Below are 27977 nucleotides of genomic sequence, written 5' to 3' on the forward strand. Positions count from 1 at the left end.
ATCATAACAGGATTAATTTATTTTCTTCTTCTTAAGCCATTGTTTATCTTCCTAAGATATTTTGAAGAATTTTAGCTTAATTATCTTTAAAAGGGCTTGATGAGCTTACAGTATTTATGATTTTTTAAGTTGAAGTTGTAAATATTTGTCATAAATTTAAAATATTTTTTAGTCCATCAACAAGCAATAATATTCCGCTAATGAGGGTCGTACAATCCATCAAGCACACAAAGAGGAAGAGCAGCACGATGGTGAAGGAAGGGTGGATGGTCCATTACACCAGCAGGGACACACTGGTCAGTAATCACAGGCATTTTATTATGGTAGTGAAACTTTGTTATGTGCTTTATTTTGTGCATTTTTAAAATCAAAATGAGAATGAGATATATATTAAGACATCATAGTACTGGAACTATCATTACATTTGTAAAGAGTATTTCAAAAGTGGAATATTTAATGTACTATTTTTATAAACTGGTAGAGCAGTAGAGATTCAAAGCGGGTCTGGTGGTATAACACCAAATGCACAATCTGTGAAAGAAATAATTGATAACACTGGATTCATTAAAATAAAAAACTTCTGCTTGGCAAAAGACAATGTTAAAAGATTGAGAAGACAAGCAAGCCACAGACTTGGAGAAAATATTTGCAAAAGAGACATCTGATAAAAGACTGTTCTCCAAAATATACAAAAAACTCTTAAAATTCAACAGTAAGAAAACAAATAACCTGATTAAAAAGTGTTCTGAAGACCTTAACACGTACCTCACCAAAGAAGATACTTAGATGGCAAACAAGAATATGAAAAGATGCTCCACATCATATGTCATCAGGCAAATTAAATGCAAATTAAAACAGTGACATACTACACACCTGTTAGAATAGCCAAAAACCTAAACACTGAGAACACTAAATTCTGGCAAGATTAGAGCAACGGGAACTTTCTTTGACTGCTAGTAGGAACACAAAAATGGTATTGCCGACTTTTGAAGACAGTTTGGCAGTTTCTTACAAAACTTAAAATGCTTTTACCATGTGATCCATATGTTGTACTCTTTGCTGTTTACCCAAAGGAGATAAAAACTTATGTTCATACAGAAACCTGCATATGGATATTTATAGTAGCTTTATTAATAATTGCCAAAAACCTGGAAGTAATAAATGTCCTTCAGTAGGTAAGTGGATAAATAAACTGTGGTACATCCAGACAATGGAATATTATTCAGCACTAAAAAGCAATGAATGAGCTATCAAGCCATGAAAAGACATGGAGGAATCTTTAATGTATATTACTAAGTGAAAGAAGCCAATGTAAAAAGATTACATACTGTATGATTCCAACCATATGATATTCATTCTAGAAAAGGCAAAACTATGGAGGCAGTAAAAAGATCACAGTTAGGGGTGGAGACTTGTAAGTATGAATAGGCATAACACAGAATTTTTAGGGCAGTGAGAATACTGTATATGATACCATGATGATAGATACATGTCATTATGCATTTGTCCAAACCCATGGAATGCACAATACCAAGAGTGAACCATAATATAAACTGGACTTTTGTGATTATGATGTGTCAGTGTAGGTTTATCAGTTGTAACAAATGTGCCACTCTGATGAGGGGTGTTCACGATGAGGAGGGTTACACATGCGTTGGGACAAGGGAGTATATCGGAAATCTCTGTATCTTCCCCTTAATTTGCTGTGAACCTTAAACTGCTCCAAAAAAGTAAAGTATTAATTTTAAAAAATGATTTAAAGACATACGTAAAAAAAAAAATTCTGCATGGCAAAGAACAAAAGCAAAGACAAATGACAAACTGGAAAAAGTATTTTCAACTCATATTCTAAACAAGTGGAAAAAAAGACCAGAATACAGTAGAAAAATGGGCAATGAATATGAACATTCACAGACAAGGAAATACAAATGACTTTTAAATGTAAGATCTTGATCTCGTTTTTAATTAAAAATACAATTTAAAATTTTACCAAAATACCAATTTTTATTTAGCACTGTAGCAAAAGATCAAAAGGTCTAGTAACATGCTGCATTAGTGAAGGTTTGAGCAAGTTAGGCATGTTTGCTGATGAGACTGTAAATTCGATCAAATCTTGTGCCAGATAATTTAACACTGTCAAGTAAAATGACATGTGCATGTATCTTTTGACCGAGTAAGCCAACCTTTAGAAATTTAGCGTATAGGTAAATTACATATCTGTGTGTGTGCAATACATATGTATCTGTGTATGCACGCATAAGATTCTTGCAAAGGAATCCCCAAAACCTAATAACATTGCTTGCCTGGAGTAAGGGTGGGAGTGAGATAGGAGTAATGATGCAAGTATAGTTTTCACTATATATCTTTTTAATTCTCCGAATTTTGAACCGCACGAATTTTAAACCTATTCAAAAGTACAAGCTTATGGATAGAAATGAAAGGGAAAGGAAAGTTCAGGCACTTTGGAGGAATCATTACTTTTGAACCTCACAGTTTTATGCTCTTTATAGAGAAAGAGGCATTATTGGAGACTGGACAGCAAATGTCTAACATTGTTTCAAAACGAATCGGGATCAAAGTATTATAAGGTAAAGATTTCACATCTTTAAAAAAATATGTACATTAAAATACTGTATGTTTTCCAAATATATCCAAATAATATTTATTAATTGTTATATTGGCTTATACCTATTACAACTGTTCCTAATGTAGTTTATAGAAGTCACTGTTAAGTTCCTTGTTGAAGCAACTGTCCTCTACCCCTCCATTTCACCCCCCATAATAGCCCTGCTACCAAAGGTGGTTTTTGTTGCATGTTTGTTTTTGTCCTGTCAGGTTGCTGCTGCTTATCTTCTGGGTACCAAATGGTCCTCCATATCTGTGGATGCCTAACCATTTTATACAATGGACTTGAGCATCTGTGGATTTTGGTATCCACGGGGAGTCCTGGCACCAATCCCCCTTGCACACTGAGGGATGACTATACTATGATTTAGATTAGACTGTTAAGAAAGTCCCATGATCATTGCTGGTCCAGAAGAGGCAAATGTGGTATTCGGCATTTCTCCCATCTTCCATTTTACCTTAGACCCCAGTTCTTAGATGCTTCCTTTGGCTCTTTTTTTCCTTTGTATAGTCCTCTTTGCTTGACTTGCTTCACATTTTGCCGTGTCACAGACTGACACCCAACAAAACTGTCAGTGTAGCAGTTGTATCAGTAAGAAAAAGTATAGAAACTAGTGAATTGCTTTGAACTGGTTGGGTTTTTTAAAATAAGTTTTTTGCTTTAGGAAGGGGACTAAACATAAATGATTGTTACAGTTATGGACAGAACCAGAATGGAGTGCTTGAATAACTTAACACTAACATTCTTCTTTTGCTGCTGTTATTTCTGTTTCGTACTCCTTTGGGGCTGTATCTTGCAGATAGCCAGTAGAGTAGTAGCTGTTGGGTTGATTCAATGAAAACTGGGAAATGACAAGTGTAGTGGCAATTGCCCTCCTAAATCCTTTCCTTCCTTTCATTCTAATGATCTGCTACAGGCCTGAATCACTAGCTTGATTATTACACCCCATGCTCTGCCTCTGGCATTGATGGACATGCAGATCATTCAAAGCAGATACCATCATTAAGACTTGACTGTATGTCCCATGTGTCACGTACTTGTGTTTGTTTTAATGGTATTCACTAGAAACACATATCTTTGATGTTTAGTGTATTTGAAAATTAAAAAAGATGTATTCATATTTTATAATGCTTAATTTTTGCTTCAGGAAATTCCACTTTCAGAGATTCTTCGCATATCTTCCCCACAAGATTTCACGAACATTTCACAAGGCAGCAACCCACACTGTTTTGAAATCATCACTGATACTATGGTATACTTTGTTGGCGAGAACAGTGGGGACAGCTCTCACAATCCTGTTCTTGCTGCCACTGGAGTGGGACTTGACGTAGCACAGAGCTGGGAAAAAGCAATTCGGCAAGCTCTCATGCCTGTTACCCCTCAAGCAAGTGTTTGTACTTCTCCAGGGCAAGGGAAAGATCACAGTAAGCAATAAGCTTGTTGATGGCTTTTTTCCCCCTTTGGTTCTTAAGCATTTTGTGGGTGTAGTTGTGTTTCTGTATTTATTTTTAATGCTCATTTTAAGCTTCATTTTTAGTAACCAATACCATTAGTTAATTCCTTTATAAAATTATGTTGGTTATAGTACATGTATACAATCCCCAGAGCTAGGTTCCAGAGTCAGTGTCACTACATTTAAATTCTGGTTCTGCCAACCTGTTATGTGATCTTAGCAAGTACTTTCGTTCTCTGTAATAGTACCTACTTTATAGGGTTGTCAGCATTAAATGAAAGAGAACCATAAGGTGTTGAGTAAACTACTAGTATTAGTATTTTGCTTCATGGTGGGATTTTCAGGCTATAAAGTGTTACAGTTCACATACCCAGGAAATCTGTGAAGTCAGAAATGCTGTATTTCTTTTAACTGAATTAAAACATTCAGAAACATTAAAAAAAAAATTGAAACACATGTCCTTTGCACTAACAAAATTTATAAAGTAAAACCTAAATTTGATAAAGGTTCAAGTGAACACGTAATCAGAAAGCCATAGTAAAATGTCACTTTCCCTTCCATTGGCATTATTTTGTTTATGGGGAAACATCATTCATTCATTAGACAAATAATATTTAAATTGAAAGAGGTATCAACCATTTTCTTTTTTTCTTCTTTTTTGGCTGCGCTGCACAGCTTGCGGGATCTTAGTTCCCCGACCAGGGATTGAACCCAGGCTCCGGCAGTGAAAGTGCTGAGTCTTAACCACTGGACCTCCAGGGAGTTCCCTCAACCAGTTTCTAAATGTTCTTTATTTCAGTTCAGCTATGCTACTTGGTATGCCTGTTCTCGGCATTATGCTACGCCCTGAGCTAGAATACGAAAGAAACACAGAAAATTTAAAAGCTACTAAGGGAAATAGGACATAACGTATATAAGTGTTAGATGGTAGCATAAAGCAGTAGAGTGCAAAAATGAGTAGTGCATTTCTCGAGGAACTCAGATATGGATAGGAAGAGTAAGCAGAGACTTCATGATAGCGGAGCCTGATTTGAACCTTGACCTTGGATCTCAAGTAAGTTAGGATAGGCAGAGCTAACCTGGGAGGGGTGGAGGGGGTGTCACTGGTGTTGAGGAGACAGGTGTGATCAAAGGGATGAGGGTAATGACCATGAAAATGTTTGGTGTTGAATGTTGATTCCTAAAGGTTGAATAAATGGATATCCACAGTGCTTCTGAAATTTGAGGGGATTTTAGACAGAACTGTCTGATATTCTAATTAAAACCATGGACCTTTTCCCCCAGAAAATAATGCGGGCACATAACACACAAATTTTATATATAACTGGATTTAGGGACCTTCTCAAGCCCATCCATGGACCTCTTCCCTAGGGTTAAGAGTCCCTAAAAACAGGTTGCAGAAGGGCTAAGAGTGAGAACTCTGGAGGATGAAAGCCCAGTTCTGCTGCTTTACTAGCTTCATGATCTTGGCCTCTTCTGTTCTCTAATCTGAAAGGGAAATGATAATAAATGCATATGATGCACTTCGCATCATTCCTGACCCATTAGTGAAACTATTACTGTGTTGCTGCTGCCGCTGTCCTTGTAACGTGTCTAGAGTAGAGTTCTCCTGGGAAGCAACAGAAATTAAAACTGGGTGAAGTTAGACAGTGGAGGCCTTCGAAAGAAAATAAAATATTGACTTAAACCAGGAAACTGGAACTACTGAAAAGCAGAGTTTTAGGCTCATTAATTTAGTTGATGCTGTGCCTTTTATGTCTGTTTCATTAATATTTAATTTTTGGATTTTTAAAAATATTTTAAAATTGGCCTAATATTTTAAAATGGAGTTTTTCCACAGTCATCTTACTTATTTTTGATGTATAGTTGCTTATATTTCCTTCTTAATGAAGTTTTACATTTTTATATTTGGGATTATGAAGGAAATTTCATATCTTTGAGTTGTCACTGAGATTCTAGATTTTTGACAACTAGTCTCTTGCTTACTTTCCAAATTTCCCTTTTTCCTTTTTCTTGTCAGTTTCTTCCTTTGTTTACCAAAGTAATACAGACATTTAAACTTTATAGAAATATGTAATATGAGAAATTCCTCCGTATACACATGTGACACATCCCCCTATTCCCAATCATATATCTCCCCCCTCAGAAAACCATTATTAATAGTTTGGTGTATATGTCTTGATTTGGGGATGGCTTGTGGGGAGGGGAGTCTATACTACGTTGTTATAATTTTATTTTCACACAAAAATGTATTACACATTTTTGTTATAAAAGATGTGTGATCTTTACAACTTGGTTTCATCAACTATTTTATATCAGATATATTTCAATGTCAGTATATAGATATGTTTTTATTTTTTATTATGACAGTAATACCTTTTATGCATTTTTTAAAATGCAAGCAGTCTGAAAGTGTATAAAGATTAAATCTTTGTTCCTCAACCCCACCTCTCTCACTCACCAGAAGTAATCATATTTTGTTTGTTTTCGATTCAAATGCCACTACACTGCAACTTACCTTTTTAACTTAATAATGTCATAAATAGCTTTCTGACTCAGTTCTTATAGCCCTACATCCTTAAATGTTTAGATAGTATTCTTTTGTATGGACGTATCATATTTTATTTAACCAGTTTCCTGTTGATGGATTAGTATTGTATATGGATAAATTGTTTTTTTAATTTTGTTTTAATGAATGTAATTATATTAAGTGTATGTTAGCTAGTTTTTAAAATTTAGTATATTGTGAGCATTCACATGTCAGTAACTATTTTTACTAAGTTATGGACTAACAGTTTTTTTTTTCCATACATCATTCTTATATTTTACAGAAGATTTGTCTACCAGTATCTCTGTATCTAATTGTCAGATCCAGGAGAATGTGGTGAGTAAACATTACAGCTAAAATATGCAAATTGGGTGATTAAGGAAAATAAAATGTGAAAATCTTATTAGGAAAATAAGTTTATAGCCCAGAGTGTTGCGCAGTTTGCCTAAAGACACTAGGCTAGGCTGTGTGGGTGATAACTTCCCTGAGGAGTTCTGCTTTATGAAGGAAACTGAGGCAGTTTCCTTTTAAATTATGAAAATAAAGTTAACTTTTTGTAAGTGACATTAGAATATCACAAAGTGATAGACTAGTTCAAAGAGAAGGGAGAGGCTACTTCTTTCTGGGTCAGAGCCGGGAAAGCTTCTCAAAGGAAGTACAACTTGAAATATGCCTAAGAGGATGGAAAAGAGTTTTGACACAAGTGTTGACAGGATATGGTTGGGGGAACATTTCATGCAAGTACAGAAAAGCAGGAAATGCAGGATTTTAAGGAAGAGTCAAGACTCACTTCAGCTGGTGTATGTAGGTACATGTGGGGGATTACAGTACGGATCAGCGTACTTTCTATAAAGGGATAGAAGTAAATATTTTAGGCCTTGCAGACCATATACAGTTATGAACTCAACTTGGCCGTTGTCATGAGAAAGCCGTAGGCAATACTTAAAGGAATAAGCATGGCTGTTTTCCAGTAAAACTTTATTTGTGGTCACAAATATTTGAATTTCATATAATTTCATGTTTCACAAGACATTATTATTTTGATGTTTTTTAACCATTTAAAAATTAAAACTGTTAAAAAAAAATTAAAACTGCTTTTAGTTCAGGGGCTGTACAAAAAGAGGCAGCAGGCTGGATTTGGCCCACAAGCCATAGTATGCCAACCCCTGGATTAGAAAGAAAAAAGCCTAGAAAAAGAAGTCAGAAAATTGTTCATTAGCTATATATAAATTTCTCTCATAAAATCTCTTATTCTTTAACTGGGGCATCCAGCTGTTATTGCTCTATAACATGTAAATGTTGTTGGATTTTCTAAGATTGCAGTGAAGACTGATATCCAGTAGTGCTATGAGAGAGAGAGGGTTTCAGTGAGATTTAATCCGTGTCTCTCTTGTCCTAGGGGTAGGTAGAATAGGTACCAGATTATTGGGGAGAGAAAGACATTTTCTCATTTCAGTTTTACAGATAAGAAGACCAGTCCCAGAGAATTCAGCTTACTTACGATTACCTAATTTAAACAGAAATTAGGATTTGTGGAATTACTTTTTTTCTTTTTTTGCGGTACGCGGGCCTCTCACTATTGTGGCCTCTCCCGTTGCGGAGCACAGGCTCCGGACGCGCAGGCTCAGCGGCCATGGCTCACGGGCCCAGCCGCTCCGTGGCCTGTGGGATCTTCCCGGACCGGGGCACGAACCTGTGTCCCCAGCATCGGCAGGCGGACTCTCAACCACTGCACCACCAGGGAAGCCCAGAATTACTGATTTTTATATGCCAGGCACTGGATTTGACACTTTGTATATATTCTCATTTAATTCACTTAAAAATCCAGTGAGATAGATGTTATTATATCCACTTTACCAATGAGGGAATGAGGCCTAGGAGACTTGGTTTATCCAGTCACGTGACTGCCGTGAGACCCACACTGTCTGGGAATGTAACACCGAACGAGACAGGTGTAGTCCCTGGCTTCATGGAGACTGTAGCACATACCCAAACAAAAGACAGACCTTGACTGAAGACCTGTGGGGAGCGTTGCCAAGCGCCTTCCAGGAGCTCTCTGACAGCGACAACCACTAGCGAAGAAAAAGGAAGATGGAAGGGAGGGGCGGAAGGGAGGATATAGAGGAGTGGATTTGAGCTACACATACTCTTTTCATCAGTCTTTAAAATTAGCCTGATCTCAATAATATGAACCTTTGAGTTTTTCTTTCAAATCAAAGATAGCAAATCTCTTTAATGGTAAAGTAGGTAAAACTTTGTTCTTAATTTTTTATGTTAATTTACTTTTTATAGATCACTACTTAATAAATAAATAAATATATATATATATATTTTGGCTGCTTTGGTTCTTCGTTGCTGTGTGCCGCTTTCTCTAGTTGGGACGAGCAGGGACTGTTCGTTGCAGTGCGCGGGCTTCTCGTTGCGGTGGCTTCTCTTGTTGCAGAGCACAGGCTCTAGGCACACGGGCTTCAGTAGTTGTGGCTCGTGGGCTCAGTAGTTTTGGCTTGCAGGCTCTAGAGTGCAGGGTCAGTAGTTGTGGCTCACGGGCTTAGCTGCTCTGCGGCATGTGAGATCTTCCTGGTCCAGGGCTTGAACCCGTGTCCCCTGCATTGGCAGGCGGATTCTCAACCACTGCGCCACCAGGGAAGCCCAATAAATATATTTTTTAATTCAAAGCATTTTTCTCCCAAGGGTCTTCTTACAGAATACATTATAGTTGTGCATTGAGTCATTGTATTAAAGTTGGGCTTTTTTAGGACTTAGAAAGCCTATATTTCATAAAATATTTTGTGAAAATTAGTTCTGTCAATCATAAAAACTAAAATGTATTTAAATATTTGAATGAAGAGAGTCTGAGATGTTGACATTATTTCATAGAGGTAATAACACTGCTTACTTTTTCCCTAAATAGGACATCAGTACCGTTTACCAGATCTTTGCAGATGAGGTGCTTGGTTCAGGCCAATTTGGTATCGTCTATGGAGGTAAGCAACTACAGCCTTTTGCATATTGTAGATAACATAGAAAAATTATGAAATTTAAAAACATCTACCAGCTGCTAACATCTTGTCACAGTTTCGTCAAGTGGTGTTTTTCTCAAAGGTTAACCTACATACATTTAGCTAAGCCCTTTTCACTATAACTGAGTATTAATTCCTTAATTTAAACTAAGAACTTTAAAAAGTAACAGAATAAGAAAATTCACAATAGTCTTTATCTTTTCTTGTAGATTACACATAAAGTTGTTTGGGAAAAATAAATGGTTTGAAGTTTATGTTGGACTATGAAAGTTTGTTTATTGAAGTATATGCCCCACTGGTTTTCTCACACAAATGGCACCGTTTGTCTACTATTGGCATGAATGGTATCAGGTCTGAAGACATGGAATCTTATCCAGCTCTGTGACTTCCACTGGCAAAGTCATTTAACCTCACTGTGCCTCAGTATCTTCATCAGTTTAATGGAGCTAATAAAACCTGACCTGCATAGTTCACAGGATTTTTAATATTCATTAAACCTAATATATATAAAAGTACTTTATAAGCTATGAAACAAGGTATAAAAGGAAAGTAATGTTAAACCCTTTCATTCCTTGCTGAGACTAGTTGGCCTTTCTGCCTGAAGGCTGTATAGTTAAGTCACTCTGTGCTGATCCAGTAAACCTAGAATAAAATTAATGAATTGGTACGATGTTTCTATCTTGACAGAATTTTTAAAGACTAAGTCACATATTTAACTATCATTTCTTTAATAAAGTGGATTATTTTTCAGCAAACAGGTTCATTCAAATTTCCTGCTGTTTCAAATAATGAAACAGCCTTTATTAGGGGCAATTACTATAAGGGAAAATATAATTTATTTCTTAAAATTAAAGGTTAGTGATGGAGAAAGAACAAAATGAGCTGAAAAAAAGAAATACAAAAATACATACATATCAATTGCAGTTTGTGGATAACTTCCTGATAAAGCTTTTGTATTGTATGTGGGATGTCAATTTGTGTCTTCTTTCTTTTCTGTACTTTTTTTAAAAATAGGAAAACACAGAAAGACTGGAAGGGATGTGGCTATTAAAGTAATTGATAAGATGAGATTCCCCACAAAACAGGAGAGTCAGCTCCGTAATGAAGTGGCTATTTTACAGGTAAAAAAATCCCCCAAAAGTTGCTTTGTATTGGTTTTAATTTTTGATTTATGAGCTTTTAAATCCAAGTCTAGTTAGTGTGCTGATAAGACTTTGGTTTTTGTTTTCTTTGTTCTCATTTTTCTTCGTTCTCATTTTATGACCTTTTGGCTCAGTGAGAGGCTGGTGAGCATCTGAATTAACTCCCTAAGTTTTTTTTTTTTTTAAAGGCAACATTAGGTTACAATAATCTAGGAGTTACAAGGACTGCCATTATGGTAGTAGTTTGTTTAGAACACATTTTCCTAAGGAAAATCTTAAACTAAAAAAACTCAAATTTCATTCTTAATTCATCACTCCATGAGCTCAAAATACTTTGATACTTCTACCACCACGTTTCATTATAATAGTTTAGTCCATTAAGGTATATTTTTAAAGATATATTGGCAATGACTTAAATCCCATAAAATAAATTACTGTGTATTTTTATTTAGCATTTTTATCTCTTTTGGACGTCATCTAGAAGAGTAAAATTTAGCTTTATTTTTCTGAATATCATATAATTAATTTATAATATGCAAATATTTATTAATTCATTGTGTAGCTTTTGCATAGTATTTAAGAAATCATGATGATATAATAGTTAATGCTGTGAGAGCCCCATTTGCTTGTGGGTGAAGTTCAAGAAGACACAGCCTATTGACTTGTGCTTCTTTGGAGAAGAAGGTAAGAAACTTATAAACATGTAATTAATTTTACATTTATTACATTATTGGTCACTGTTAGTAACATTTGCCTCACTTTTTTTCAGAGGAGTGATAATCAAAAGATTGTGGTCTACAAGCTACCTGTGGTCACTTCAAGGCTGCCTCCTCCTATAAAGCTACCTTTAAAATAGGATATTAACAGCATTCAGACTCTGCATTAGGGTTTGAATATACTGTTAGAAATCTTTTTTCATATCTAATTTTGGACTCTTTCTCAATATCCAATCAGTATGCAAAAAAATAAATATTAAGGATTTATTCATAAGGATTGATTTTTCCTTGTCATTTTAAAAAATTTTTATTGAAGTATAGTTGATTTACAATGTTGTGTTAATTTCTGCTCTACAGCAAAGTGACTCAGTTATGCATATATATATTCTTCATATTCTTTTCCATTATCACAGGATATTGAATAAATATAGTTCCCTATGCTATACAATAGGACCTTGTTTTTTATCCATTATATATATATTAGTTTGCACCTGCTAATCCCAAGCTCCCAATCCATCCTTCCCCCACCCGCCCTCCACCTTGGCAACCACAAGTCTGTTCTCTATGTCTGTGAGTCTGTTTCTATTTCGTAGATACGTTCATTTGTGTCGTATTTTAGATTCCACGTAAAAGTTCTCCTTGTTACTTTGATCACATCACAAACACAGCTCTGTACTAAATACTGAAGCTTTTTTCCCACGTTAGCAACTGCAAATCTTAACTGAATTTAGGAATTTCCAGATAATACACAATGTAAACACTTTATTATTATAGCCCTCTGGTTATTTTCAGAATGAAAATATTTCAGAATTAAATAATTGTCGCCTGTGGGATTTTTCACTTTCATTTTACAGGGCTATAGTAATGTCAAATGTCCTTTTGCTGTTGCCTGAAGAGGGTAGTAGAGTAGTGGGAGAAAAGGTGAGGCACTCTCATGGCTCCCTATGTAAAGGGGAAAACGTTCTCAGAAACTTAAGAGCAAAATTTCTAGTTTGACTGTTGTAGTATAAATTCAGTATTTTCCCCTTCTCTTCTTGGAAATCACCCAAAAGCTACAAGAAAAATGATAAACAGAAAAGCATACTCTGTCTTTAACAAAAATAGAAAAGAGTTCAGCCCTACAAAATAGGTGGAAGTTTTTCCAAAAACAGTGGAAATGGACCAGGCAAATGCAGGAAGACGCACCACAATAAAAACTGGTTTTGCTGGCTCTTTCTGAGCTCTACAGTCGTGACAGCCTCTCTCTAGTTCCTCTCAAATAGAAGAAAGCCAAGGGAGTCATGATCTAATAAGATTTAATTCAAGAGAAAACACATGAAGTGAATTGAAGTAGGGCACTCTAACGGTGGAAGAGTGCAAATCACACTAAACCAAATGGCATCAACAACATCTATAAAGGAAAACTAGAGACCATACAGGGAGCACATTAGTAGTCCATGACAGATGAAATAGACAAAGGAACATAGGAGGCCTAAACAGTATAAGGTAGATCTCACCAGTTTATGTTGAACACTGTACCCTAAAAACAAATAAGTACCCTATTAATTCAAAAAAACAGTAGAATAAACAGTACTTTTTGGTCTTAGTGCACTAAAGCTAGGAATAAATTATAAAATCAGAAAACAAAAACTCCCACCACCTGAAAAAAATTTTTTTTTGAGTCTTAATTCTTGAATCAGAGAGCAAAATCAAGATTGGAGTATTTAGAAAATAATTGTGGAAATACTGTATATCAGAGCTTTTGGACTACTGCTTACAGAAATCTTGGTAACCTCAAATATTTAATCAAGAAAAAATGAACATAAATAAATTAAGAGTCTAACTCAAGAAGTTGAAGGATGAACAGTCAACCTGAGGAAAACAGAAGGAATTAACAAAGATAAAAAAGGAAATTAATAAATTTAGTATAATAAATCCAAAAGTTGATTATTGGGCGGGGGCGGGGAGTGGATAACAATAAAATAAGTGTCCAACCGAATCAATATAAGAAGATATAACAACATTTTGGAGAGACGATCACAAATACTGAAAAAATTTTAGGGAATCTTTTTTTTTTTTTTTTTTTTTTTTTAAAACAACCCTACCTGGCTTACCGGGCTTAGGGAATCTTAAGATACTATCTTGTGTAACTCTGTTAGATAAACTTGAAAACCTGGAGAAAATGATTCTCTATGAAAGTATAATTTACCAAAACAGACTCTAGAGGAAATAGGACATTTAAACAAATAGAAGAAGTGGTTAAAAGAATTTATGTTACAGCATACTTCTATTTTTGTGTGTGCATGCATGTGTTTCCAAGGATGGTGGGGGGAAAAAAGAAACTTAAGAAGTAGTCAGCTGCAACATAGGGGACAGCCAACCACACTTCCAACTCTAAATCAGTCAGAGTTATGATGTTCTGAATCTTCTACTTACTGCCATTATCATGCCCCACCACTGTGGGGTATTTCACTTTCATGTATCTACTATAAGATTGTGTCACTTTTTATTTTGCTACCTGGAACACCATGTCATTAACTTGTTTTAAGCTGATTAGTAAACAGTATTTATCTTGCATTTGCTATTCACTTTCTAAACATTTTTAAAACACCAACCATGATTCAGAAGTTGAGCTAAAAGTGACTAAGACACAGTCTCTGCTCTCAGAGAACTTACTAGGCTACAGAGTAAGACACATATACACGTAATACAGTACCAGGGGATAAGCAGTGCTGCATAGAGTGCAGTGGCAACTACTGCAGTAGTCTGGAAGAGAGGTAACGTGAGCTAAACTGGAGGCATTACAGTGGGAATTGAGAAATGATGGTGTATTCAAAACACATTTTAGAGATGGAGCCCAACTTCACATAGGCCGAAAAAAAGTTTGCCCTCTTGGCATACTTAGATACCCATGGTAAGGAAAAAAAGCATAAGAAAAATATGTTTCTGTTAATAAGTATTAAAAAGTTTAATCACTTGGGCCAATATTTAAGACTGAATAAGAATGAAACCAGACTACTGAAGATATTAAAATCCACACAGAGGAATTTAGATTTATGTCCAGAAATAAAGAACCATTGAATGTTTTTTGTGTATGGCTGACTTCTCAAATTGCTTTTGAAGAAGTTTTGTTTTTTTAATATCAGTTAAGATAGATTGCTTTTTTATTAGCAGATACAGTATCACATTCAGCTTTGTATTTCTCCAACCCTGTTAACCTAGTAGTGCTTAAGAAAAAGGGGTGATGGTAGTAAAGACATGCTGAGCCTAAAAGAGGGAAGACCAAATCAAGGTATAATACAACGAGATCAAGACTTAGATAAATAACTACCTTAAAGACAAAACCACCAGTTTGAGCTAAGACCCTCACAAACAGCCCCAAAGAACCAAAGCTCTGTGTAATTGGCTAAACTTTGATTGGCAGTTGGTGCCTATTCATGGACAGCATAAAATTAGAGTACTATCAGAAGATTAAAAAGATGAGAAGGAAGGAAAAGAAGTAGTAATGGACAAGGGCATTTATATTGGAAAAACTGGGAAGATATTCTTTCCCTTCAGTGCATCCACTCTCCAGTACAGAACTTGGAAAATCAAATTCTGTGATCCTTTTTATTTTGTTTGCTTTTATTTATTTTTCTAAGCTATTTTGTGCTTTCTGTGCCGTTATTCCATACAATTAATTGCAGCACATTGTTAGATATTAATATTTGCACAGTAAAACTTTTACTCAAGTTGGTCACATAAATATCCTGCAACTCTTCAGAATTTGCACCATCCTGGGATTGTAAACCTGGAATGTATGTTTGAAACCCCAGAACGAGTTTTTGTAGTAATGGAAAAGCTGCATGGAGATATGTTGGAGATGATTCTATCCAGTGAGAAAAGTCGACTACCAGAACGAATAACTAAATTCATGGTCACACAGGTATTTTAACTTTTTTTGAAACTAGAAAATAATAAAAACTACAAGAAATGGTAGTGCTTTTACATATTGTAACATTGTGGGAATTGTTAACTTTGAAGAACAGAATAACACTTTTAGTTAAATCTTGATGAACTGTCGTGGACTTTTAAAATTATTACACCACTCAAGGGGTCCAGTTGGTGTTTAGCTGTGATTTTTCCAGAAATAGAAAAAAATTCTGTTTTCTTCAATAACAGATACTTGTTGCATTAAGGAATCTACATTTTAAGAATATTGTGCACTGTGATTTAAAGCCAGAAAATGTGCTACTCGCATCAGCAGAGCCATTTCCTCAGGTGAGATATTCTCCAGAACCTTTTTAAAGTACGGTTTTAAGTATCTGTCTGACAACATTATGAAGTACCCACGTAATGAAAGGCAGTGCTGTAGGTTCAGTACATAACCATCTTACAGAAAAAAAGTTTCTACCTTACAACTGCCATTGAGGATGTATACCTGAGTAGTCTGAATTCAGATTTTACTAATTATATTATTTTCATGAAGACTTTTTAGACCAGTTCTCAAAGGAATAATTTTTTTGCACTTCTTGCACAATCCACCCCTCCCTGTGGGTTGGGAATGAAGTAGGGAGAGTCAGCCTTGGTTGGTGCTTGGTGCTCAGGACAAATTCCCCATGAAATGAAACAAACTGAGGGATGACCCTGAAATGAGAAGACTCGATTTTGGTTGAGGCAGGCAGCCAACACTTCTTCCTCTTTAGAGTACTATATTTCAGACATTTTCAGCAAAACCTATGGAAGAATGACATTTCCCATCACCGCCAGTGCTCACATACGTATTACGATATGTATGTGTGTGTCTCTCCTGCGTGTGATGCATTAATTTTTTTACTTGGCTAAATTTCATTTCATTAAAAAGTGTTGATCTTGATCCAAATTTATTTCATAACCTAAAAATAGTTATTAACCCGAAGTCTGAAACATCTGTCCTGAGGAATATATATTGGTGGTACCTATGAATATTTCTCATGATTGTCATCAGATAGAATCTGTTGCCAAATTATTGTTTATGTACATTTAAAACACAATTAGACAAGTGGCTAGAATAAGGACAACAGATGACTATTTCACTTGGTAAATACAACTCAGATTCTCTTTCAAGAAAAAGATGTATTTAGAAAAATTATTCAACTTTTTTACTTTTAAGGAAGTAACCATATTCCTTTTGTAATGCCTATGTGAATAAAAATAATCCTCTATCTTTGTGAGGTCAGAAAGGTTCCATAAGCATTGGTGCAATATTTTAAAGAATTATTATTTCATGTATTATTTCATTTGATCTTCAAGAGAGTATGGACAAAGGATGTACACCCCTACAGCTAAGGCTAAAACTCCAGCTTTCTGACCTTCATTAGGAACAAAGGGAAAATAATGTCACTTACTTGATACTCTTTTTTTTGGTCAAGTGCTAGCCATGGCCCCTCTTCTTTATTCAGTTGCCAAAACGCCAAGTCATCTTTATCAAAATGCTAACTGAAATATGGCATTTAATGAAAAAAGTTATTTCTTCACGGTCAATAATCCTCTTCTTCAAATATTCAGAGGAAGTAGTTGAATTCAATAATGACACAGAACAAATATCATAAAAACATGTATGAAGGTCCGTCTTTGCTTTCCACTCACTGTTTGTACCACTGGTTTGTAGAGGCCTCTCAATTTATCTTGAAGTTTTTAGTGAAGACATTTTGTGAATCAAGGCATTTCCCCTGGACAGTACTTGGCATTTGCTTGTTCGCATGGATGTATCATTAATCACCAAAATTTGAACCTCGTAGATGGGCAGCAAGATAAGTATTCTGAGCTCTGCCAATCTTATTACATTTCCAGAACTCTCTTCCCAAAGGGGCATGGTAGTGACTGCAGCTACCCCCAGATATAACTTATTTCAAATCTGAACATCTAACTAGCAATATTTTGTTCCATAGTCATAGAAAACACTTTCAAACAATCTCTAATATGACTCTTCTACTGGCCACATTAATACTTATCTTTAATACACCTCAATTTCATTTACTTGCCAATATATAGTATCCTTGGGAAGAGAGATTCTAGGATTAAGCAAAATAAAGGGTAAGTTTTTAAATATCACAACTTATTTTTCATTCAGCAAACATTTGAGTACCTCTATCCAGGCACTGTGAGGCCACTGAGCATTTAAAAGTGAAACATATAATTCCCGCTTACAGGTAATAGAAAGTGATCTCCTAAAAGCCAAATGATAAAAGATCAGCACCCTCCATTTCATCAAAAACGCTGAGCACTTATAACACCAGTCTGGTATTTGACATTCTGGAAGCTAGAATTCAAAAGTGGTTTTTTGAAATGAGCATTAGCAAAGCTCTTCATACTGTTAGTAATGGATCACAGGGTTATAAATGTATCTAAATATTGGTATTTTACAATTTCCTTATCTATAATCTTGACATTCATAATACAGTTGGCAAATGTGTTGAAATGATACAGTATCATATTTAGGGACAGGTATGTATATATAGATTGATACATATATCAATAATATAAAATTAACATCATCCTTTAATTTCCAGGTGAAGCTGTGTGACTTTGGTTTTGCCCGCATCATTGGTGAAAAGTCGTTCAGGAGATCTGTGGTAGGAACTCCTGCATACTTGGCCCCTGAAGTTCTCAGGAGCAAAGGCTACAACCGTTCTCTAGATATGTGGTCAGTGGGAGTTATTGTCTATGTGAGCCTCAGCGGCACGTTTCCTTTTAATGAAGATGAAGATATAAACGACCAAATCCAAAATGCTGCATTTATGTACCCACCAAATCCATGGAGAGAAATTTCTGGTGAAGGTAAAAAAAAAAATGTTTTAGGTCTGTGCCTTTTAGTCAAAATCTTTGTGATCCCAAATCACCCTGTCTCTTCTGACTTCTCTTTTTAATATTTCCCATTCACCTTCCAAATTCAACTGTTTACCAATTTTTTGAGCACACTTCCTTTTACATTATCTTTTCTTTATCTTCCTTATAGTTCGCAGGCAGGGCACTAATCCAGGCCCCAGCTGCCTCATTTTGAAACTACTCAAATAGCTTAACTGTCCTTCTCAGTCACCACTGCCAAATCCTTCTTCAGGAAACACTACTTTCATCTTACGCTGCTCCCGGACATTAATCTCAGCCTCCCTCTAACCAGGCTGCACCTGTAGGTCTCTGTGATATGGCCCAAGTTTGCCTTCTAGCCTCATCCGCCATTACTGCCCTACGCAAGGTACTTACAACTATTTGCTGCATTTTGCTTAGGTCTTTTCCCTGCCTACCCGTTTCTCCTCCTTGCTGTTGAAATCCTTCCAGTTCAGAGATCCCTTAACTTGTGGCTCATCTGAGAAGTCTTCCCTGAACCCCTCCTCCAAACTGTGTAAGATCTACTTAGGCTACTAGTTGGGCGTATCTTTTCACGACCACTTATCTTCAGAACTAGATTCTGATCTCCTTGAATGGAGACCTGTAACTTAGGTTCTTTATATATCACTTAAAACACTATTTAACATTCCCATAGCATTTGATAGAACCAGTACTGGGGAACATCCCCACCTGAACTTAGCCAACCCTTGGAACAGGGGGGTCTTTTTTTTGTTTTCCCAAAAGTGCCTAATCATAGGGATATAGCCCATTAAACTGGGAAAAGTTTGAGGAACAACATATAAGTAGTAGGCTTACTTGGTAATGAACAGAGCTAACTAAAGAAGTACATATGAGGGTTTGGGGATGTTGCCAAAGTCATCTTAGAGCTCCTTGGACAGTGTGGTCTGCAGACCTCTTAAATCAGAATCACTTGGTGAATTTATTAAAGAGAAGACCCCACTGGCTCTATCCCAGAGATTCAGACTCACCAGCTGGATTGATGCCCAGGAATAAATACACTGAATACATTTTAATAAATACACTGAATGATTCTGATGCACATAGTGGACCGCCATTTAAGGAGCAATGGATAAAAGTCTGAAGTATTTAGAATACAGAGAAGTTAATAATTAAAATATTTATGGGAAAAAAATGATTAGGGCAAAAACAAAAATATGGAAAATCGTTGCTAGTTTGGTGGTATTTAGAACTAGAAATAGTGTAGTATAAGTCATTCATTTGGCTCATCCCTGGATCCATGTCTTAGTAACAACTGTATTGTTACATAGGGATGTTGTCAGTGTATAGTTACCTGGTTGCTTTGGTTTTGCAGTTGGCCCATTTCTCCAAATAATTAGATAAGATATATATGCCAAGATCTCTCCACATACACCAAAATACCATGAACTTGTTTGCTAAAACTTGTTAAGTATGAACTTTTGGTAATAAGTTATCACCTCACTGTAACCCTATCTGTAGAAGCAAGGCAATGGCTTCGGCTACTTTTCCAGACCAAGCCCGAGACTAGAGAAGAACATGGCATCATTGGGGCGGGAAAAAAGAAACCAAAAAAATCAGCCTATAATAAGAGTCTGTCTTATTCATCTTAAAAAATAATAGTTAATACTCAGCATTTATATGCTGAGCACCATTCTAAGCCCTTTATGTGTATTAAATTTATTTCATCTTCTCAACAACCTCATTTTACAGTTGACCGAGGCACAGTATACTTTAGTAACTCACCCTATGTCACACGTAGTAACAACGCCAGCTCAAGCAGGCTGGCTCCAGTCTGTACTTTTAACCTGTACTCTATACTGTTTCCTTAATAAACCAGATACACTGTGAATTCAGTAAATATTTATGGATCACCAGCATGTTAGCTTAAAGGCCATGTCCTTGAGAAGCAAAAATCCTCAACCTTCTATTTCTATGGATTGAACTGCTTTCCAGGCAGAGTCACAGGTTTGAGATGCTCCATACGCTCAAATTCATGTATCTAATTTTGTCTTTTCCCTTAGCAATTGATTTGATAAACAACCTACTTCAAGTGAAGATGAGAAAACGTTACAGTGTGGACAAATCTCTTAGTCATCCCTGGCTGCAGGTAAAAAAAAAAAAGTATCTCTCTTCGCAAAAAAAAAAAATGTACCTCTCTTCGGCGATTCTCATTTGAGCAGTTCATGGTGATTGTCTTAATGAAACCACTCTTAAAAGCAATAGATTCTACATGTCTTAGGGCCTTATAGTATTCATTTTACCTTTCTGTAAGGTGAGGATGACACATGTTGTCAGATATATTTTATTTTTAAAGTGTCCACTAAAAGGTTTTGCATTGAAGAGATCAGAGATGCCATTTAAAATGTTTGGCTTAATTCCCCCCAAAAGCTATTGCATAGATTTCTCAAGATACCCCCAAACTTCAGGGTAAAGAGAGAAGCTTCAGAACTATTTTAAAGGGAATGAGGGGTAGAAATAACTTCAAATATAATCATATTTAGTCTCAGCAGTTATTAAATTATCCTGATAACAGATTCTAAGCACTTTCCCCTATTTTGAGAAGTAAGGTGTAGGCCTCTCCAACAAAATATTTTAGTGGTTATTATTAGCCACCTCAGAAGCCTGAGGCAATGTTTTCTTTTTTAATTTTAGAAACTAGTTCCTTCCTTCATGAGAGACTCTAAATTTGAAGAAATATTTATCTTTAACATTGCTAACTTAAAATATTACAAATGAACTTATTGTATAACAAGTATTTAGGAGGTAGGGGTTGTCAATTTTATGACTAGGGTGCTGAGCAAAAAAAAAAAAGAAGGTTGACAGTATTGTTTCTTTTATGGTTCATAATCTTTTTTTTTCCCTAGGACTATCAGACTTGGCTTGACCTTAGAGAATTTGAAACTCGCATTGGTGAACGTTACATTACACACGAAAGTGACGATGCCCGCTGGGAAATACATGCATATACACACAACCTTGTATACCCAAAGCACTTCATTATGGCTCCCAATCCAGATGACATGGAAGAGGATCCTTAACTATTATTGAGCTAACTTCAATAAGGAAGGATTTCATGTTATGGACTGGTATTTTGCTGCATAACTGTTGTTCTTTGTAGGTTGTCATCTGAAAGGATGCAAAGACATGAGGAAATATGATAAGGAATCAATGACACCAATACTGTAGTTCATATTGAGTAGGTACAAGAGGGGAAACTGAGTAATAAAAACACATAATGGAACCCAAGATAAAGCTTTTCATAAATTTTTACAGCATAAGCAATAACTGGTTTTTGTATTTTTCCTAATCGTTCATTTTAGTACAATAGTGGCACTTAATTTATCTTCCCTTTCCTATTCTTAACATTTTTTTAAAAAGGAGAAAAAGGCAAGCTAGAGTCCAGTTATTGCATAGCTTGACCAAATCATACAAGAGTTACAAGGTTGATTACTAAACAGATGTGCATTTATGCGGTAACTGAGAGGCTGCCAGCATGCCATTTCCTATAGACTTTATAAACATTTGTTTAACCGACCATAGAGGCATTGAGGGGTTTTTCCTAGACTCCTGGAAAGGGAGTGCTGGACTGTTTTACGTTTCTTTTTTAGGTCAGTCAAGACTCTAAAACAGTGATCCCTAACCCTTTTGGAGTTGAAATTCTGAATATGCTCTTTGGAACATGAAAATTAAGTTGTCACCTTTTGTAAGTATTGCTATGTTTCAACAGCCCCTAAGGTCATTCGGGACAACTGATGTACAAAACCAGGAGTAGGAACTGCTGGTCTCAGTGCTGAGTTGTTATGTATGTCTTCTTATAGCTCAACTCTGCTGCTAAATATTCACGTTCCCACTGACGCCATTGTGGTGCCACAATTGGATTCCAACATTTAATAGGTATAGATCTGAACTCTAAGTACACAATTTATCTTTACATAGGGTTGAATAATTTGAGGAAGAAAATTAAATATATGCTAAAAGTAGGCCAGTGCAGAGTCAGTTAATGCTACAGGAAAGAATAACAGCATCCTTTTGTTCTTCCTTTAGCTTATTGGAAGGCTTTACAGATACCTGGAATGTTTTAAAACCAATTATATTTTAAGCAGTTTGAGGGAGTGGACGGGGTGGAGCATGAAACAGTTTATAAGAGTACGGCTGTATTATCAGCTGAGCAAATGAAAGAATGAAATAAGTATTTTTTTTTTTTAACACTGCAGCTTCAGCAGCCAGCTAAAGACATTTTTTTCTATCCAGATATCATATTTAAGAGGTTAGACTTTTTCATAGCTTTTTAAAAGTTACTAACAGTTTTCCCCCAAAAAAGTTAAAGATCTGGTGGGACCATTCACTTATAAAAAATCTAGGGACTTTTTGTTTTTTGATTCCTCAAAATCATTGTAAACATTTTTCCCTCCAAAAAAGAGCCAAAGATGTGGAGCCAAAAACTCTGGCTCCGTTCTTTAATTACCTGTGTTGGCCTCAGCAGGTGACAATCTGTCTGAGCCTTGAGTTCCTCAATCTATAAAATAAAGATTATAATTCTTGCCTGTACCTTTCTCACAGAGTTGTTGTGAAGATCAGATGTTGATAAGCTAAAAGTTATAAATGTGTTAACTGTCACTGCCCACAGAATTTGAGGTAGCAAAGGAAAAGAATGTTCTTCTTGTGAACAGACTAAGACTGAGAGGGCCCTTAGAGATCCTGAAGCTACTGCCTTATCTAGGACTAAAAATATCCTTGAGAGAATGGAAGGAAACACACAGTGCTCCTCTTTTCTGAGCTCTTTATGTGTTTTACTCTCACAACAGCCATGAGGTAAGTGCACGTGAACTCTCTCTCACAGATAAGGAAACTGAGGCACAGGGAAATTAAGTAACTAGCTGCTGAAGGTCACAGTTAGGATGTGGGTTTGAACCCAGGCAATGTGGCTCCAGAGTCCTTCTTACCCCTCCTAACCATTTTACTATACTGCCTACCCCTAAATATCTCCAGGAGACACTCCACAATGTCTCAGTATTTCATTGTCAAATAGGAGTTTAAAAAATTAAACCAAATTAATTTTGCAAAACCTTTGGAAAGTGTATTTTCCCTGTGATAGAGGATAACTTCCCCAAATTTCTCTAAAGTAAGTGTTTATATCAGTGTGCTAAAATGAAGTAATTCTGAGTCACTAGGCACCCTATTGTGGTTTTACTGCGTAAAATGATAATTAACTGGAATGACGTTTGTTTGCTATACTTATATAATCAAACTTTACAAGCCATGAAATTAATTGCACTCTTTTTGTTTCTGTTGAATGCCTAAGAAGTTTTCTAAAAAAAAAAAACGTAAAGGCACTGTCAGATAATTTGGAGTTGAGTCATATCTCCAGTTACTGTATAACCTGCATAACCTTTTTTTGTCTTGAAGTCATTGTGTTTGTATAAGAAATAATTGTTAGAAACATTTGATAATGTACAAAGTAGTCTATAATGACACTGTTTAGTACATTTTTATTTTTTATTACATCCCACTTTTTGTAAATATCCTCAAAGAAGCTTGATAATAAAATGTATTTCCATATCACCATACTTTTCCATGTGAAAACCTGAGCCTATCTCTAGTAGAGGTATCCAAAGAATATTTTATTTGGTTGTGTTCTTTTCCCAGGCTTTGGTAATAGAACTGTTTTGGAAATAGTATTTGTAAATGAAACCAATGCTATATTTAAGAACATAGATTTTTTTTTTTAAATCTGACTAAAATAACAAACAACTCATTATTACAATTTTATACAAAATTTGAGGTAATAACCTCAAGGTCTCACTTCTTGGAATGAAAGTTTGGAATAATTTTAGGTTTTTCAGAAACTACCATCAAATATTCCACTACTGCAACTGCCAAAAGACTTAAGTTAAATACCTAATACCAAAGTACATGTATAGGTGTCAAGAAGCATTGCCTCTTTCCCCTTAATCATAAAAACTATTAAATAATTGGGAAGGGCCAACTATGGGCATTTTAATCTTCTAAAAATTCTCCAACCGAGTCTTTAAGGGTGGCTAGGAATGGCCCAAAGTTGAGCAGCATCTGAAAAATAAGGCCTCCATCTTCCTTTAATTTAGCATGAGATAGAGAATGCTAGTCCTGTTCTCAGTGAAGCCAAAGAAGCAATAAGAAACAACCATTCATCACTCTGCCAGTGAATTTCCAATGTAGTTAAGCTATAAATTCAAAACATATAGCTAGTATTTTCTTTAATTTCACAAATTTGTGTTGCTTATATAACAGTTCTTCAGAAAGTCCATATGTCTGCTATTAATAAAAGTTTTTTGAACCAAAAAATGAGAACTTATAGAACTAAATCTTGACAATTATCTGAAAATAAGAGAGAATTAACTCAATTTAGAAAATTATTCCTCCTAAGCAGTCTGGATTTATTCTAAGTCATATTTTAAGTACCTGTTAGGTTTACTGGTATTACTGTGACTTTAAAAATTTTTTTAATCTAATTTTAATTATAAAATTCACATAAGAATATGGTAAAAAATTCAAATACCAAAAAGGAGGACAAATAAAAAAAAGTAAGTCTTTTCCCACCCCTCAAACCAGACTGGGAAATTTAATAGTGATTATTGAAGTTCATAGCAATATAAGGCCTACCTCAAGAAAGAAGAAAAATTTCAAATAACCTAACCTACTGTCTAAAGGAATTAGAAAAAGAAGAACAAAGCCCAAAGTTAGTAGATGGAAGGAAATAATAATTATAAGAGAGGAAATAAAATAGAGACCAAAAAACAACAGAAAACATCAATGAAACCAAGAGCTGGCTTTTTGAAAAGATAAACAAAATTGATAAACCTTTTTGCAAAATTGATAAACCTTTAGCCAGGCTCATTGAGAAAAAAGAGAGGACCCAAATAAACAAAATAAGAAAGAGGAGAAACAACAGCTGTACTACTGAGATACAAAAAAAAAAAAATCATAAGAGAATACTACAATTACATGCCAACAAAGTGGACAACCTAGAAGAAATGGAAAAATTTCTAGAAACATACAACCTGCCAAGACTGAGTTAAGAAACAGACAATCTGAACAGTTCAGACCAGTCATTAGTAGTGAAATTGAATTTGTAATTAATAAAAAACCTCCCAGCAAACCAAAGTTCAGGCTTCACAGGGGAATTCTAAACATACTAAGAAAAGCTAGTACCTATCCTTCTCAAACTATTCCAAAAACTGAAGAGAATGGAATGCTCCCAAATTCATTCTACAAGACCACCATTATTATCCTAGTACCAAAACCAGATAAGGACTCTACAAAAGAAGAAAATTACAGTCCAGTATCTTTGATGAATACAGATGCAAAAAATCCTCATAAGTTAGCAAACTGAATCCAACAATATATTAAAAGGATCACACACCATGATCAAGTGGGATGTATTCCAGGAACACAAGGATAGTTCAATATTTGCAAATCAATCAGTGTGACCCACTACATTAACAAAAGGATAAAAATCATATGATCATCTCAAAAGAGAAGAAGCATCTGACAAAATTTAACATTCATGATAAAAACTCTCAACAAAGTTGATACAGAGGGAACATATCTCAACATAATAAAGGCCACTTAACCACACTCAATAGGGAAAAGCTGAAAATCTTCCCTCTAAAATCCAAATTGGAAGGGAAAAAATAAAATTGTCTCTATTTGCAGATGACATGATACTGTACATAGAAAACCCTAAAGTCTCCACCAAAAAACTGTTAGAACTAACGAATCCAGTAAACTTGCAGGATACAAGATTAATACACAGAAATCTGTTGCTTTTCTATACACAAATAATGAACTATCAGAGAAAGCCAGAAAACAATCCCATTTAAAATCGGCATCAAAAAGAATAAAATATCTAGGAATAAATAACCAAGAAGGTGGAAGACCTATACTCTGACAGCTATAAAACACTGAAGAAGGAATCTGAAAATGATACAAAGAAATGGAAATATATCCTATGTTCTTGGATTGGAAGAATTAATATTGTTAAAATGTCAATACTACCCAAAAGCAATCTACAGATTTAATGCAATCCCCATCAAAATACCCATGACATTTTTCACACAACTAGAACAAATAATCCTAAAATTAATATGGAACCACAAAAGACCCAAATTCCCAAAGCAATCTTGAGAAAAAAGAACAACGCTGATGGTATCATGCTCTCTGACTTCAGACCTTACTACAAAGCTACAGTTATCAAAACAGCATATTGGCACAAAAACAGACACACAGATCAATGGAACAGAACAGAGAGCCCAGAAATAAACTCACGCACCTATGGTCAATTAATCTACAACAAAGGAGGAAACAATATACAATGGAGAAGACAGTCCCTTTAATAACTAGTGATTATTGGGCATCCTTTCCTTACTTTTTATATAAAAGTAAGTATCACTGAACAGAAAACAACCAGTCCGCATTTAGTGTTTTAATTGCTGTGAAATTACTTCTAAGCATTTCTTTAAATGTAGCTTTTCTCCAACAAAAATGGAATCATAACTACAAAACATTTTGCACCCTACTTTTTCACTTACTGAATCTTAGCAATCTATGTCAGAACATACTACTCTACCTCATTTTAAAAATATATGGATAGTTCTATTTAATCAGTCCCCTGTGAATGGCCAGTTGTTTCCAGTTATAAAACCAATCAGAATTCATGTTTACATTTTAAAATAAAAATACAGCAACGAGCTTTATTAATTAGAGGAAACCCAATAATAAGTTTCATTAAATTGAGAACACACATTTGTACCAAGAATCAAACACAATCTTAAAAGATCAATTTTCAGTTGTACTGTATGGGCTATTTTTATTGGCTGTGAAGAGATAAAATATTTCAATACTTATTTTACCTGTGATATATAAAATGTGTTCCCTTTAGTCTAGTTTCTTAGGCCAACTTGGGAGTAGAAAGTCCAAACTGAAATATCACCGCCAAGCAAGTTCACCAAACCCAGCTACAGGTGATGGAGAGGGTTTTGACTGACATGCATTCATCTGATGATTTCTACCATGAAGTCTCTGATGAGGTATCAAGGCAAAAAAGTTAAATCTTTCTCCCATCTTCGTAGGATTCATTAACATATCATAGCCCTGAAGTAACTGCTGCCTCAGTGATGGCTCATCTGATTTATCTAAAAGAACCTGAAAAGAAAAAGATTTCTTAGTGAAAATAACCAGGAGAAAGGATTCCTAGTTATTTGCAGCAGTACTAATGACTATTAGCTATTCAATAAAAGTGCTTAAAATGTAATTTCTGATCATCTACCTTAGAATCATGGTGTGTTTATTAAAGATACAGGTTGCTGTGACCCAAACCTATGGATTTGTATGTTTAGCAAATATTCCCAGGTGGTTTGATCTACACTGAAGGGTTAAGATGTCTTCAAAACAGTTGTAAAATTCGTACTCATTCAGGCAGTCAGGTTTTCTTAACAAACGTGAATATTATTTGCAAGTCTTCATTTTACCTCAGGAGAGATGCATGGAACTTACCAGGCTGCTCCACCCCCAGGCTGTCTGGTTACACTGAACCCTATACTACTGAAAAGACTGGAATACCAAGGATCTGACTAACAACAAGAGCATTAAGGCCAAGTGAACTTAAAATA

At 35.4% G+C, this 27977-nt stretch overlaps 2 protein-coding genes across 6 annotated transcripts in view; one reads left to right on the forward strand and one right to left on the reverse strand.

Annotated features, from left to right (window-relative positions):
- Positions 1 to 24184, forward strand: part of PRKD3 (protein kinase D3) — a 77786-nt gene extending 53602 nt beyond the window's left edge. Inside the window, exons 9-19 of one of the 2 annotated variants that reach the window (XM_060026809.1) lie at positions 173 to 296; positions 2511 to 2588; positions 3774 to 4050; positions 6911 to 6963; positions 9539 to 9611; positions 10662 to 10768; positions 15248 to 15409; positions 15646 to 15744; positions 18015 to 18282; positions 20352 to 20437; positions 21195 to 24184. In XM_060026809.1, coding sequence (XP_059882792.1) covers positions 173 to 296; positions 2511 to 2588; positions 3774 to 4050; positions 6911 to 6963; positions 9539 to 9611; positions 10662 to 10768; positions 15248 to 15409; positions 15646 to 15744; positions 18015 to 18282; positions 20352 to 20437; positions 21195 to 21368 — 1501 coding nt within the window. In that variant the 3' untranslated portion in view covers positions 21369 to 24184. The remainder of the gene's footprint in view (positions 1 to 172; positions 297 to 2510; positions 2589 to 3773; positions 4051 to 6910; positions 6964 to 9538; positions 9612 to 10661; positions 10769 to 15247; positions 15410 to 15645; positions 15745 to 18014; positions 18283 to 20351; positions 20438 to 21194) is intronic. The other variant, XM_060026810.1, reaches the window with a different exon arrangement.
- The window catches only part of NDUFAF7 (NADH:ubiquinone oxidoreductase complex assembly factor 7), a 36100-nt gene continuing 15397 nt past the window's right edge, over positions 7275 to 27977 (reverse strand). The window contains exons 10-11 of one of the 4 annotated variants that reach the window (XR_009521467.1): positions 27219 to 27510; positions 7275 to 8022 (exon numbers count right to left, since the gene is read on the reverse strand). Coding sequence is in view for 2 of the 4 variants with exons in the window: in XM_060026812.1 (XP_059882795.1) it covers positions 27295 to 27510 (216 nt within the window). In the remaining 2 variants the exon portion in view is untranslated. Of the gene's footprint in view, positions 8023 to 18217; positions 18274 to 21434; positions 21457 to 25123; positions 27511 to 27977 lie in introns of those variants that run through there. The other 3 variants (XR_009521468.1, XM_060026814.1, XM_060026812.1) reach the window with 3 other exon arrangements.

This window comes from Delphinus delphis, chromosome 12 (assembly GCF_949987515.2).
Source record: "Delphinus delphis chromosome 12, mDelDel1.2, whole genome shotgun sequence".
Classification (NCBI taxonomy): Eukaryota; Metazoa; Chordata; class Mammalia; order Artiodactyla; family Delphinidae; genus Delphinus; species Delphinus delphis.